The 14,552-nt window shown below is 36.3% G+C and overlaps 1 protein-coding gene and 1 long non-coding RNA gene across 2 annotated transcripts in view; one reads left to right on the top strand and one right to left on the bottom strand.

Moving 5' to 3' along the window:
* ABCB5 (ATP binding cassette subfamily B member 5) overlaps positions 1–14,552 on the bottom strand; it is a 161,836-nt gene that overhangs the window by 4,397 nt on the left and 142,887 nt on the right. The window contains 3 exon segments of the mRNA XM_035698671.2: positions 3,762–3,968; positions 7,647–7,844; positions 10,210–10,366. Of these exon segments, the coding sequence (XP_035554564.2) occupies positions 3,762–3,968; positions 7,647–7,844; positions 10,210–10,366 (562 nt within the window).
* The window catches only part of LOC112670551 (uncharacterized), a 43,931-nt gene that overhangs the window by 27,082 nt on the left and 2,297 nt on the right, over positions 1–14,552 (top strand). The window lies entirely within an intron of this gene.

The following is a 14,552-nucleotide window of genomic DNA, read 5'->3' as shown; positions in this document are numbered from 1 at the left end:
AGGCTTGCCTGAGAGCTGCATCTACACCTAGTATGATCCTCAAGACCATGGTGGTGTTGCTTCAAATCCTCTCCTAGGTGGATATTCCTGGATGTCTGCAGGTCACCTCTATGGCAATACAGTATAGATGTGTTACCCTTAGCATACTCCAAGTTGATGTCTTGCTTTTGACCCTCTGAGTTTGTGTTGCCAGACAGGTCCACAATACCTTACCAGAAATCTCTAGGGCTATATTTGTTTAAGAATTCTGTTTTGGGGGGCACCTGGATGGCTAACTTAGTTAAGCATCTAACTCCTGATTTCGGCTCTGGTCATAGTCTCAGGGTCAGGAGATCGAGCACCATGTTGGATTCTGTGCTTGGCATGGAGCCTGCTTAAGATTCTCTCTCCTGCTCTGCCCCTCTCTTCTGCTCTCTAGCATCATCGTGGGGCTTGAACTCACAACCCTGACATTGAGTCACATGCTCTACCAATTGAGCCAGCCAGGTGCCCTTGTTTGACTTTAGATTCCATAAATTGTATATACTATATATTATACATACTTAATATGTGATCTATAATAACACCCCAAAGAAATTCTGGGGAAGTAAGTGGTAATCAAATATATGAATATTTGTGCAGAAATATTTGATTATTCATTCTAAGTAGGATTAATAAAGACTACAAATAGCTTCACATCATTTTGGACACCAAATAAATTTGCACCATACACACAAAATTTGTCTGTAAGGGATGGAGTTTAACAGCTTTTGGAAATTGGAACTGGGGAACAGAAAATGTGGACCTGCATTGCTCTCATCCAGAATATTGTAAAGCATCACGACTTGTCCTTTTAATGCCAATCTCTGCCATCACCACAAAGGCCACAGTGCTTCCTGGATGAGCAAACAAAAGGCTAAGTTTCAGTAGCAATTTTTTGCTTTAAAATCTAATCACATTATTTCTTTGCTTAAAAATGTCTGAAGGTTTCCTATTTCCAATAAGAGTCCAAGCTTCTTAGACTAGTATATTGGAACCTTCACATTTAGTCACAATTAGCTCATATTTTGGCCTCTTCTCAGTTTCCCCAATTTATGCCTTATGATCAGGATTTTAAATTTATTTCCTTCCAAATACCTGAAACTCTTTTACATGTATATGTTCCATCTGCTTATTCTGTCTTCTACGTATGAATTTGTCCCCCTCTCTGCCTGGGGAACTCTTACTCATTCTTTAAGACCCAGTTTAAGGGCAGCCCGGGTAGCTCAGCAGTTTAGCGCTGCCTTTGGCCCAGGGCCTGATCCTAGAGACTCAAATTGAGTCCCATGTCAGGCTCCCTGCATGGAGCCTGCTTCTCCCTCAGCCTGTGTCTCTCTGCCTTCCTCTCTCTCTCTGTCTCTCATTAATAAATAAATAAAAGTCTAAAAAAAAAAAAAAAAGACCCAGTTTAAAACAACATCTTCTGTGTGATTTTCTCTGAGCTCCTAGAGACTTTTGTCATTCCTTCCTTTGTATTCTTATCATATGCTCTGTGTGTTTTTATTTCAGCAGGCTGTCCAGTGTATCATATACTTTCTTGCTCACTTTTCACAGACATCTTGAGCCACATGTTGGCAATTCCACTTTTCCATTATCTTTTAAATCCTTTTCCTTGTTTTATTTCACTTTATAATTACTAATTCAGGCATTCATAACACTGGAAATAGCTTCTAAGTTATCTCCCGCCTCCTTGTCTTTTCCTCATTGCAAATGGTCATTGACATTGCTGCTAGAAGTGATGTCTAATGTCCTATGCCCAAATGATATTTTGACACTAGATTTCTTTATGGTTCTACATATAGTTTTTTGGGTAACTGATATGAAGTCAAACTAAAGTTAAACTTAAAAACACTGAGAACAAGTTTTTCTTTCTTTTTGGGAAATAACATCATCCTGGTTCTCAAAGTTTATTGTAAAAAGCACATTGAGTCTCTGCAATATGTAGTTTTGGGTAAATTGGGAAATAATACAACAAAAATAATGAAAGATAATAAACAATTTAAGGGATCCCTGGGTGGCTCAGCGGTTTGGCGCTTGCCCTTGGCCCAGGGCGCGATCCTGGAGACTCGGGATCGAATCCCACATTGGGCTTCCGGTGCATGGAGCCTGCTTCTCCCTCTGCCTGTGTCTCTGCCTCTCTCTCTCTGTGTGACTATCATAAATAAATAAATAAATAAATAAATAAATAATTAAATAATTAAAAAAAAAGAATAAGAGTCGAATGGTGTAACTATGAAATGGATAGCATTTTATCATACATAAATTAAAGAAAAAAATAACCTACCAGGATTGTGTGGATAACACTCTGATCACAAATTAATAATGCAAGGAGTGCCTTGCTTAAAAAGGGGACTTACCACTGGAAGACATTCACAGGGTCACAATGTTCATAAAAAAATATGTCAATCCTTTCATTATGGTTAGTACTGTAGAATCTTACTAGAGTAGGGTAAATTTTTTGTTAATGGTTCCTTTTTAGTTACAGGCACCATTTTGTGTGGACAGGAGATGGTGAGGGGAGATCTACTAGTATAAAAGTTAGTATGAAAAAAAAGTTAGTATGGTGACCATTACTCTCCCCAAAAGAATAGGATACTAGGTTAATTGTTTAATGGTTATTAAACTTTGGCATTTCCTTTTAAAGTGAGCTAGAAAATCACATTATAAAAGTTTGTTTCTAGTTAAAAGTAGATATATTTTAATTTTATTTGTGTGACAGTGTATGCAGGTATAAACACTCAGATATTGTAAGCACTTTAAGTTATGATTACCCATCTCTGTACACCACTTCTGGATTTGTATTAATGCTTGCTATGCTAAAGCCTTTTCTACAGTTAGCCAAGACTTTTAACTTTTCTGTGTCAGCTGTCACAGCAATTTCAGAGAAGTGACAAAAATGGCAGGCAAGGACCTAACACTCTAGTGGGGAGAGGAGACACTAAACAAGTCAATAATCCCTTGGAGTAATTTTAGTGATAAGCACATCGAAAACTATGTAGTAGGTGACAAAAGTGGTAGGGACTCTTCTAAGTAAGGTGGCCAGGGAGGGTCTCTGCAAAATGGCATTTCAAGGAGCTTGAATATTAAGGAGCTGGCTCTGCAAAAAGCCAGAGGAAAGGAGGTCTTGGCTGGAGAAACAGCAAGTGTAAATGTTCTTTTTTTTTTTTTTTGCAAGTGTAAATGTTCTGAGGAAGGGAAAAGCTTCGTGTGCTCAAGAGATAGAGGACAGTGTTGCTGGAGCAGAATGATCATATCATGAGGAAGGAGCTGGAGAAACAAGCAGGACCATATCACAGAAAGCTTTGCCAGCCACACAGGAAATTTGGACTTTGTTGTAAATGCAAAGGTATGTCATTAGGAAGTTTTAAGCAGGAAGGGACAGAATATGATTTATGTTTTTAAAAGATTCCCCTAGTTACTGTGAAGAAGAAGGATTATAAAGGGGCAGATTGGAAGTAGGAAGATAGACTAAAATGCTACTGGAGTGGTACAGGGGTGGAGGGATGATGATGGTGTAGACATGAGTAGATAAAAAGCAAAGAATCAAAATCAGAAAGTGAATTCAGTAAACATTAATACAGTTTGGTCTTGGAAAATCTAGTCACAAAAAATCTCAGTCTTCGCTTTTTACCTATATTAGATGCTAGCAATAAATAAATTGTATAATTCAAGTAGCACATAAAAACAACTATGTAGGATTACTTGGCAGCTTTGTAATTCAAGATTTCAGATATTTTTCTTACCTTAGGGAGATCCTCAATAAAAGAATGGATATTTGCTGCTTTTGCTACTTCTTTTATTTCATCTAATGACACAACACGGCTGTTATCACCATAGGCAATGTTGTCGGCAATGCTACAGTTGAAGAGTACAGGCTCTTGAGAAACGATTGCTATTTGGGAACGGAGCCATTGTACATTCAATTCCTTTGCATTCACACCATCAAATAGCTGCCAAAAGCGGAATGGAGAATGGTATGTGAAGATCCAATAACTGTATCATGTTACAGTTCACTATATTCAAACCTATACAGATTATAACAAGAAGAGTAGGAATTCAAGCCTCCTCACAGTAAAATACTACCCAAGGATGGATTGTAAATCACGTTGTATAGAAGCAGAGTGTAAGTGATTAAAATGCCAACTCCTAAACTTACTTGACATTTCTATGAATGACTACATATTCTAAAGACTTGCCTGGAATCTAGAGTAAAGCCTGGTGCTCTGTGCTGAAGTCAGAAGGAAAATGAGCAACTGCTCTGTATTAGAAGCCTACTTATTAAAGTCCAGAGATAGAAGGTATAGACTGATGTCATAGTCCATATATAGAGTCGTTTTGTACATAGCCATACTTATTTACATGAACATACAACAACATTCAGCTGGCAATGTGATGAGCATACCTACTAGCTGATGGGGACTCTTCAGGTACCAGGTAAGCACAACAAAGCTCTTGCCTTTCTGCAGCTTATAGTCTAGCGGAGACAGGCAGGCAATAAACACACTAACAAGTAATCAACTCAAAAAAGAAAATTCCATGAAGTCAGGATAATGGGATAGAGAGTGACTGAGGATGTAGGGAGAATGTGGGAAGCAGGTGAATGAATGCATTATGTTATACAGAGTAATCTAAGAAGCCCTACTTTAGGAAGTAGCATTTAGATTGAGACTTGAATGATAAAAAGGAGTCAGCAAAGAGGTTAGAGCAAGAAAATTCCAAGTAGGGGAACAGCGGGAACAAAGGTCACAAATGAGTTTAAAGAACACAAAGAAGCCACTGAGTCTTACACACAGTATACAGGTGGGGAGTAATAGGAGAGAGAGGCAGGGACTAGATCATGAACAACCATGATTGATGGTATGGACTCTGTTTTATTTTAACTGCAGTAGGAAATCATTGGAGGGTTTAATGGAGGGGATGTGCTATGTTATGTGCAAATAGATGACTGTTATCTAATTCTGGATTCATTGTTAACTCAGTGCTATCACTGGTAACAAGGGAGCCATTCTGGATCATTTTATTTTGCAAATAGTCATTGAGAATCGGTGAAGGGAAAGAAACCCTGCAAAATGCAGAAGAATGAGGACTGATATGACAGTGTTTGACTTTCAAAAGGATTTTTTTGTGGGAGGGGGGAGACAGAACAGGAAGGTGTGTGCTGCTTGTTGAGGGGAGAGAATAATTGAAAACCTGAATATAAGGAAGAGTACGAAAGGTGCCAGGTGAGAAAAAGTCTTTGGAATTCTAAGGAGAGAGGTTGCATTATTTTTTTTTTATTTTTATTTTTTGAGATCAGGATGCAGCTGATTCAGATAAGTTTTAACCATGCATAAAATTTTGAGAGTTGGGGGGTAAAAAAGTAGGAAGCCTGAATCAGGGTGGAAACTTATCTCTGCCTTAAACAGAACAAAATAAAGAGCCCAGATACAGATATTAGACCCCTCTTCTAACACCTGTATTTTAAAATAATTCCATGTTTTATAAGATCAAAATTTCTTTTTTCTTTTTTAAAGTTTCTAATTTGTAGACTTAAATTTTTTTTTTTTTTTACATTTTTAAAACAATCTGAGTGTAGTTGACACACAATGTTTCATTAGTTTCAGGGGTACAACATAGTGATCCATTATGCTATGTATCCATAACACTATGTTCTAGTGTTTCATTATGCTATGCACACCACTATGTAGCTACCATCTCTCACATTTCATGGCTATTACAATAGTACAGGCCATATTCCCTATGCTGTGCCCTTTATTCTTGTGACTTACTCGAATATTCCATAACTGGAAGCTTCTATCTTCTACTCACTCCCTTCATTCATTCTTCCCATTCCCCCTTTCCCTCTGGCTACTATCAGTTTGTTCCTCTGTGTTTATAGGTCTAATTCTGCTTTTTGCTTGTTAATTCATTTGTTTTGTTTTTTAGATTACACAAAGAATGAAATAATATGGTATTTGTCTTTCTTAGTCAGACTTATTTCACTTAGTATAATACCTTCTAGGTCCATAAATGTTGTTACAAATGGGAAGATGTCATCCTTTTTAATGGCTGAGTAAATACTTCATTGCATATATGTACCACATCTTCCTTATCCATTTACCTATCAATGAACACATAGTTTGCTTCCATATCTTGGTATTCTAAGTACTGGGGCAATATACATAGTGGTGCGTATATCTTTTCAATTAGTGTTTTTGTTTTCTTCGGGTAAATGTCCACTAGTGGAATTATTGGATCATATGATATTTCTATTTATAGTTTTTTGAAGAACTTCCATACTGTTTTCCACAGTGCCTGTATAAATTAACATCCTTACCAAGAGCGCATGAGGGTTCCTTTTCCTCCACATTCTTGCCAACATTTGTTATTTCTTGTCTTTTTTATTCTAATCATTCTGATAGGTGTAAGGTGATATTTCATTGTGGTTTTGATTTACATTTCCATGATTATAAGTGATGTTGAGCATTTTCTCTGTGTCTGTTGGCCATCTGTATGTATTCTTTGGAAAAGTATCTTTCAGGTCCTCTGCCCATTTTTAAATTGAATTTTTATTGAATTTTTTTTTTTTTTTTTGGTGTTGAGTTGTAGAAAGTATTTATTTTGGATATTAACCCTTTATTGGATATATCATTTGCAAATATCTTCTCCCATTCAGTAGGTTGCCTTTTTATTTTGTTGATGTTTTCTTCCCTGTGCAAAAGCTTATCTTGATGTATTCTCCATAGTTTATTTTTGCTTTCATTTCCCTTACCTTAGGAGACATATCTAAAAATATTGCTATAGCCAATGTCAGAGAAATTACTGCCTGTGTTCTCTTCTAGGACTGTTACAGTTTCAGGTCTCACATGTATGTACTTAATCTGTTTTCAATTATTTTATCTATGATGCCAGAAAGTGGTCCACTTTCATCCTTTAGCATTTAACTGTCCAGTTTTCCTAGCACCTTTATTGAAGAGACTGTCTTTTCCTTATTGTATATTCTTTCCTCTTTTGTCAAAGATTAGTTGTCCATATAAGTGTGGCTTTATTTCTGGACTCTGTATTATGTTCTATTGATCTATGTGTCTGTTTTTGTGCCAGTACCATACTGTTTTGATTATTACAGCTTTGTAATATAATTTAAAATCTGGAATTGTGATGCCTCCAGCTTTGCTTTTCTTTTTCAAGACTGTTTTGGCTATTCAGGGTCTTTTGTGGTTCCAGACAAATTTTAGGATTGTTTATTATAGTTTTGTGAAAAATGTTGTTGCTATTTTGATAGAGATTGCATTAAATTCATAGATTGTTTTTGGTAGTATAGACATTTTAACAGTATTTGTTCTTCCAATCCATGAACATGGAATATCTATTTGTTTGTGTTGTCTTCAATTTAAGATAAAAATTACTGCCAGTATCATGACTGAAGAATTTTTGAGTCTTTGTATTTAGCCTCAAAGTCCTATCCATCATTTTTGTTATGGGTTTGCTTGTCCACTTAGTTAAAGGAGAGAGGTTTTTTTTTTTTTTTTTTTTTTAACTACTGCACAGTTTGCCCTATTCAAACCAGTAAGGATGATTAAGCCCAAGGGAATGATGTTAAGAATAACATCACTAAAACCTAGATAAGCTGTATTTAAAATCAGTCTTACCACTTGTCCTTTCACAGGGTCATAAAATCTCTGTAGAAGTCGGATAGAAGTGCTTTTTCCACAGCCACTGCTCCCAACAAACGCTACTGTCTTTCCTTTCTCAATACTGAGGGATAAGCCACAAAGGATGAGAACATCCTGGCGACATGGATAGGAAAAAAAGACCTCTCGAAACTCTATATTCCCTTCACATGTATCCTGGGAAAGAAAGTTGGCAGGGTTTAGAATGATAACTTAAAAAGATTATAGCACATTATAGCACATTGGCCGAATGCTTCCTGAAAATTATGCATGTTTCCACAACCATTTTATTTTAAACAGTATTCCTCTCTATAGAGCTGCTGACTGCATGATCATTTCTGTCACTTTTGTTTAGATTTCTATATCTGTACTTCTTGTCTTCCTTACTGGATGAATGAAGCACTGGTTTCCTAAATTCCTAAAAAGCACTGGTTTCCTCTGGCTTCACTACCGAGACATAGTCCAATCTGCAGATTAGCTATTTGACCAAATGTTTTGAATAATTGTATATATTTTTAAACCTTTAGTTTCTGTTTTACAGACCTTTATTGCTTAATTCAGAATACCTGGTCCTCACAAACCATATGTAGAGTTTATTATTATTTTTGTAAGTTGGGCCAGGTTTTACAGTTAATATACATTACGCTTTGAATTTGGGCTTATCTTTGTTTTCAGTTGATCATTATTTGGCAGTGATGTCTAAAAGTTTATTTTTCTATTTTTCAATCTCTTTTGATAATTCATAAATCAATACTTATCTATAACAGGGATGTTTATAAAGGATTTCCAGAACTATCACTGAATGATTAACTTTCCCTTTATATATATGGTTCTAAGATTTTGGGTTCTTTTGAACTTCATGTTTGTTTGCTCTCATTCAGTTGTATTTTAAATAGGCAGTTTCAATAGTCATGCTCAGCATATTCTGAACCAAGCATACAGGCAGAAGGTAGAAGTAGGGGACAAGAGCGAGAGCATCAAAAAATGTTTGATAATGATACTCTGTTGTCAAAAGAAAGAAATGTTAAAAATATATGCCAACATGTTAAGTGCCATAGTTGCTTACATTTAGCTTTTTCAGTGCTTTCTGCTTTTCCTTGAAATGAATATTATTTATGCAGAAATGTTTAACAAAATAAACCTGGAAACTACAGAATAATGAGGAGTGCATTGTTTTTGAGTACACCTTGTGCCTTTGGGAAAGGCATAGAGAGATTTTATACTTCTAGATTTTAATACATTTTAAAAACTATTTTTACTATTTTAGACATTTTATTATGGAAAATTTCAAGCATCTACAAAAGTAGAGAGAAAGATGTAATGGATTATCTCCCAGCTTCAATATGACCAACATTTGCCAGTTTTGTTTTACTAGATCTTGATTTTTAAAAGCACAGGGAGTGACATTTAGAAGTATTAGTATGTTAAATAAAATGATTAAATAAATTAATTTTAGTCTTTATAAGAAACATTTCCATATTCCATGCCATGTAATGTAATTCTATGAAGACATTTATAAAAGATACTCAATCCATCATACTGTACTGTTCTGAAAGAAATGAGTAGCAACGTTATTACACATCTAAATCCTAAGATTTTTTTTTAATCCTAAGTTTTTTTTTTTTAAAGTTTTCTACATCCTTTACTTTCTAAAAGACAAGTACAAAATCTTATTTTTGACTATGATGCATCTTTGAGTATTCTGAGGATTTCAAGATATTTTTATTTCTGTAACTAATGACTGGCCTTCCTTTTAATAATTATGTAGCTTTAGAGATAATGTACTATTTTAAGCTATCATAAATCTACTATTAAAATCAGCAGGGAAATAATTTTAACTGAAAAATTTCTTTTAAGTATATACCTATTGGCTATTCATATACCTGTTGGCTATTCTTACTTTTAAATTTAAACTGTCCAGAAAGTCTTAAAATTGAATATATATTTAATGTATAAGATACTATTAAAAGGCTTGTTTTGAAAATTATACAATCTTACTATTATTTCTCTTTTAATATTCATGGTCTTTTAGAGTTTTGGCTAAGTATGTGTGTCTGTGTGAACTTAATAAATATAGTTTCTTTTTTTCCCTCTAATGATTGCAGATATATTTTCCATAAAATATGCTGTATGCAACAGCAAGCATTATTCACTTTGTATATATTATCAGAGAAAAAAATGAATTAACTCTAATGCAAATCTTCCTTTAAGACTAAATAAAGTTTTGGCTGTCTAAATAAAATTAAATATATAAATCAATTCTTTGTTCAAGAACATTTTCAAGGCATCAGGCAAATAAACTTGAAGTATATTTTTAAATATAAAATATGTATATGTTTTAGTTGCAGAGGTGAAAATTTGCTTAAGGCAAGACCCTCTTCTCCCTTTGTAGCCATAACAGTTATTTTATACATGTTTTTAATTCTTTATAGCACTATGTTTTGCAAAGTTATCAAGTAATGCCTTCATTTAAGTCTCTATATAGAGAACATGCACATGTATAATTAATAATGTACACATTTAAAATCATAGTTATGCTTACTGTTTTTTTCCCTTCTTGACTGTAGCTGTCTATAGTTGGTTTCTTTTCCAGCAAAGCAAACAGATGTGCAGCCCCAGATTTGGCTCTCGAATATTCAGGTGCCAAAACAAGTGTTTCTCCAATGGCCATAGCTCCATATGCAATTGCGGTAAAAATTCTACCAAAAGATAAAATATTTGAATCTTAGGTTCATTTTCAAACAACAGAACTCTAAAAACATAAAGGAAAAGGCAGGCACAGGAAAATAAATAGCCTTTTGGTCCAGATGCCACCAGTAATGTTGAAGCCCCAATAATGATCTCTCTTTTGTTTGGTTTTACTTTATTTTAGAAAGAGAAAGAGAGTGTGAGTGTGAGTGTGAGCAGGGAGAAGGGCAGAGGGAGAGAAATCTCAAGCAGATTCCCCGGTGAGTGCAGAGTCTGACATGGGGCTTGATCCTATGACCCTGAGATCATGACCTGAGCCCAAATCAAGAGTCGGACACTGACTAAGCCACCCAGGAGCCCCAGTGATAGCTCTTTTGTAATTTTCCACCACACAGTGATCATCCCTAGCGCTATACACCAAAATAACCTTTGGAGCTCAGGTAATCTTAAACATTTCTCTTCCAATTAGAGACAAAGATCAAAGGCCCTAACTAGTGAATATAAAACTTCTTAGCCATCTTGATATAAGGCTCACTTGCTTGGAGATTTGACAGAGAACTCAACTGACAATGGGAAGAATGAGTCTCCAGGAGTGAGATCTGAATTTACACAGGAGATGTGAATGGTTTTTTTTCCCCTTTTTTTTGCATATAATGTAGTTAGAACAGACAGTTGATACCAGATGATTGGTTATCTGCCTGAAGTGCTACATGATTTAAAGAGAGCAAAGCACAGAGATTGTACTTTGTTAAGGTCCTCGAAACAAAATCTGACTAAAATATGCCTTAGCAAGCCTGGAAGAAGAGCTTTGATCTTTTAGGTTTGCTCTACAAATTATAATCTCAGTTTCAAAACATGTTTCAATTATAATATAGCAAGTATGAAAATGATGTCTGGAAGCATACAGAATATTCACAGATATGTGGCATATCATGTGGCCATGGGCAAATATTTTTCTCTCATTTTGATTTCAGCCATGGAAATATTTTAATAGAATAACAAATGTATCCACCCAGCAGAACTAAAAGTATAATTCAGCTAAGAATGGACAAGTTCCAGGAGCAATATTTATTTATTATTGAAGTATAGTTGACCTACAATATTACATTAGTTTTAGGGGTGCAGCATAGTGATTCATAGTTATTTTTTAATACATTATAAAATAATCACCATTTTAAGTCTAGTTACATCTGTCCCCATATAAAGTTATTTTAATATTATGACTATATTCTCTATGTTGTACTTTATATCCCGGTGGCTGATTTCTTTTATAACTTGAAGTTTTTTTTTTTTTTTTTTTATAACTTGAAGTTTGTATCTCATAGTCCCCTTCACCTATTTTGCTCATCCGCTATCCCCTCTCTCCTCACTGGTGAGTAAAAGGACATCACAGAACCCAGTTGCTTGTTTGCAGTGCTGGATCACAGCAAGATAAACATGTTCTGGTCTCCTTGTGAATTTCTTTGGAGATGTAACCTACCAATGGGTGGATGTTGATGCAATCTCTTCAGTGACCTAAACCTCAGATCCTGAGTCTTGTTGTCTTTTCAAAGGTCAAGCACAGTATAAAATATAAAAACTAGTTTACTTGGATGTCTGATGCTTACAGTAGCCATTAGTTCTGTAATGCCAAGGCATTTTTAGTACTCATATTTATGGAAATTGTTTAAACCTCAAAACACCACTCAAAATACTTAATATTCAGTTATATATATCAGAAGTGATTACGGAGTTTAGATAACATATCAAAGTTTTTGGTCTTTTTTTTTTAATTCAAGGAAAAAATCTGATTGAATCAGACTTAAGCCTCAGTCTGATTGATCCAAGAGTAAGCAGGTGAGATGGGATTGGATTCTAGTCCCACAGGGATTGAGGCTTCTCAGAACAAGAGAGAAAATACCTTTTGCCTCTAATTTCAGACATGCAAAATATCTATCTGTCCTAAAATTTCCACCACAAAAGTCAATTTAAGCATTAAGGGTAAATATACAGAGGGCAATGTCTTTGTTAGGTCCCTCTTTTTTTTTTTTTTTTTTCTTGTAAGGTTTTATTTATTTCAGAGAGAGAGAAAGAGAGAGAGAGAGAGAGAACACGCGGGGGGAGGAACAGAGGGAGGAGAGAGGAATCTCAAGCTGACTCTGTGCTCAGCGTGGAACCCAACCTCAGACCTTGATCCCATGACCCTGAGATCATGACCTGAGCAGAAATGAGGAGTCGGACACTCAATCCACTGAGCCACCCAGGTGCCCCTGTTAGATCCTCTTAAAATGGAAGTTTACTGAGAAGGGGAGTAGGACCTTCCATTTGGAACTTGTATCTGTGAGAGATAAATGACCTGAAGGATGCACATTAGAGGAAGGAAAATTTCAGTAGAGAAGGGAGAGTACTAGCTAAAACTCCGATGCTGTCTTTATTGTGTATGTGTTGAGGGGAGGGGAGGTCCAGAAGGGGGTTGATGTTGATGAGGATTATACTGAGGAACCCAATTTTGTGGTGAAGGAACTATCTGGAGGTTGAGTCAGGGACTTTATTTATTTATTTTTTTAAACATTTTATTTATTTATTCATGAGACACACACACACACACACACACACACACACACACACACACCACACACACAGAGGCAGAGACACAGGCAGAGGGAGAAGCAGGCTCCATGCAGGGAGCCCGACGTGGGACTCAATCCCAGGTCACCAGGATCACGCCCTGGACCGAAGGCGGCACTAAACCTCAGAGCCACCAGGGCTGCCCTGAGTCAGGGACTTTAATCTCCTATATATTTTTTCCCCAGGCAGGTTCTGTATAAAGACAGGCAAGTGCTGGTCTGCTACAGAATGTGCCCTAGCTGACTCTGGCCCAATTAGCTAGAATAAACTAAACTGCAATTCAACTTTACTCAAAATCTGTTTATTGCACAACAAACAGTATTGCCACTTTGTGGGTTGGCCAGGGTTGAAGAAGAGGTCTGGGAAGGATTTTCAGGTGCGAGGCTTCTATTTCTCTAGTCTTATGGTTTCTCGATGGGTTCATGGGGCCATTGTCATCATATTCTCACTACAATGATTCTTTCAAGCATGTCCAAGCAATGGGGAAATCCCCTTGCCCATCATTGCTGCTGAAATCAAACTAGAATTTTACAAAGATTCTTTGTTTAGGAATAATGCAAAAAAGTACAGGAATGAATAATCCTAATTTTAACACAATTTATCCAAATAGGAATACCCTGCATAGTTATTGGTTCAAATCTATTTGTCTCTCCTTAATCTTTGTAAAATTCCAGTTTGATTTCAGCAGCAATGATGGGCAAGGGGATTTCCTCATCGCTTGGACATGCTTGAAAGAATAATTGTAGTGAGGATATGATGACAATCTTGCCTCCATACCCAGTTTGTGTACCTTTGGTGACTTGCTCTAAGAGTAAGTATACTATGTGGTGGGGTTTCAGAGTCTGGGCTCTAAAGCCAGATCACCAGGACTACATCCAAACTCCACTATTTATTTACTAGCTGTGTGACCTTGGACATGTTCTCTGTGCTTCTGTTTCCTTATTGGCAAACAAGAGATAACAGGACTATCTTCATCTTATAGCACTGTTGTGAGAATTAAACATTTTTTTTTTTATTTTTTTAATTTATTTATGATAGGCACACAGTGAGAGAGAGAGAGGCAGAGACACAGGCAGAGGGAGAAGCAGGCTCCATGCACCGGGAGCCCGATGTGGGATTCGATCCCGGGTCTCCAGGATCGCGCCCTGGGTCAAAGGCAGGCGCCAAACCGCTGCGCCACCCAGGGATCCCTGTTGTGAGAATTAAATACATTAATAATATAAAATGCTGGGGCAGCCCGGGTGGTTCAGCAGTTTAGCACTGCTTTCAGCCCAGGGCCTGATCCTGGAGACCTGGGATCGAGTCCCACATCAGGCTCCCTGCATGGAGCCTGCTTCTCCCTCTGCCTGTCTCTCTCTCTCTGTGTCTCTCATGAATAAATAAATAAAATCTTTAAAAAAATATAATAATATAAAGTCTTAGCACACCGCTCAACAAATGCTTAAATTATTGTTATTACTCTCATAGAACTGAAAGTTAATGAGACACTTTTTGTTGACACATAAGTTCTCACATTTCTGTAGAGACACATCAGGACACCAGGTCAAATGACAACTTCTGATGCCTGTACTCAGAAAGTTTCTTCTTTTT

This window comes from Canis lupus, chromosome 14, assembly GCF_003254725.2.
Source record: "Canis lupus dingo isolate Sandy chromosome 14, ASM325472v2, whole genome shotgun sequence".
NCBI classification, from domain to species: Eukaryota; Metazoa; Chordata; class Mammalia; order Carnivora; family Canidae; genus Canis; species Canis lupus.
This window is presented reverse-complemented; position numbering and strand designations above follow the sequence as displayed.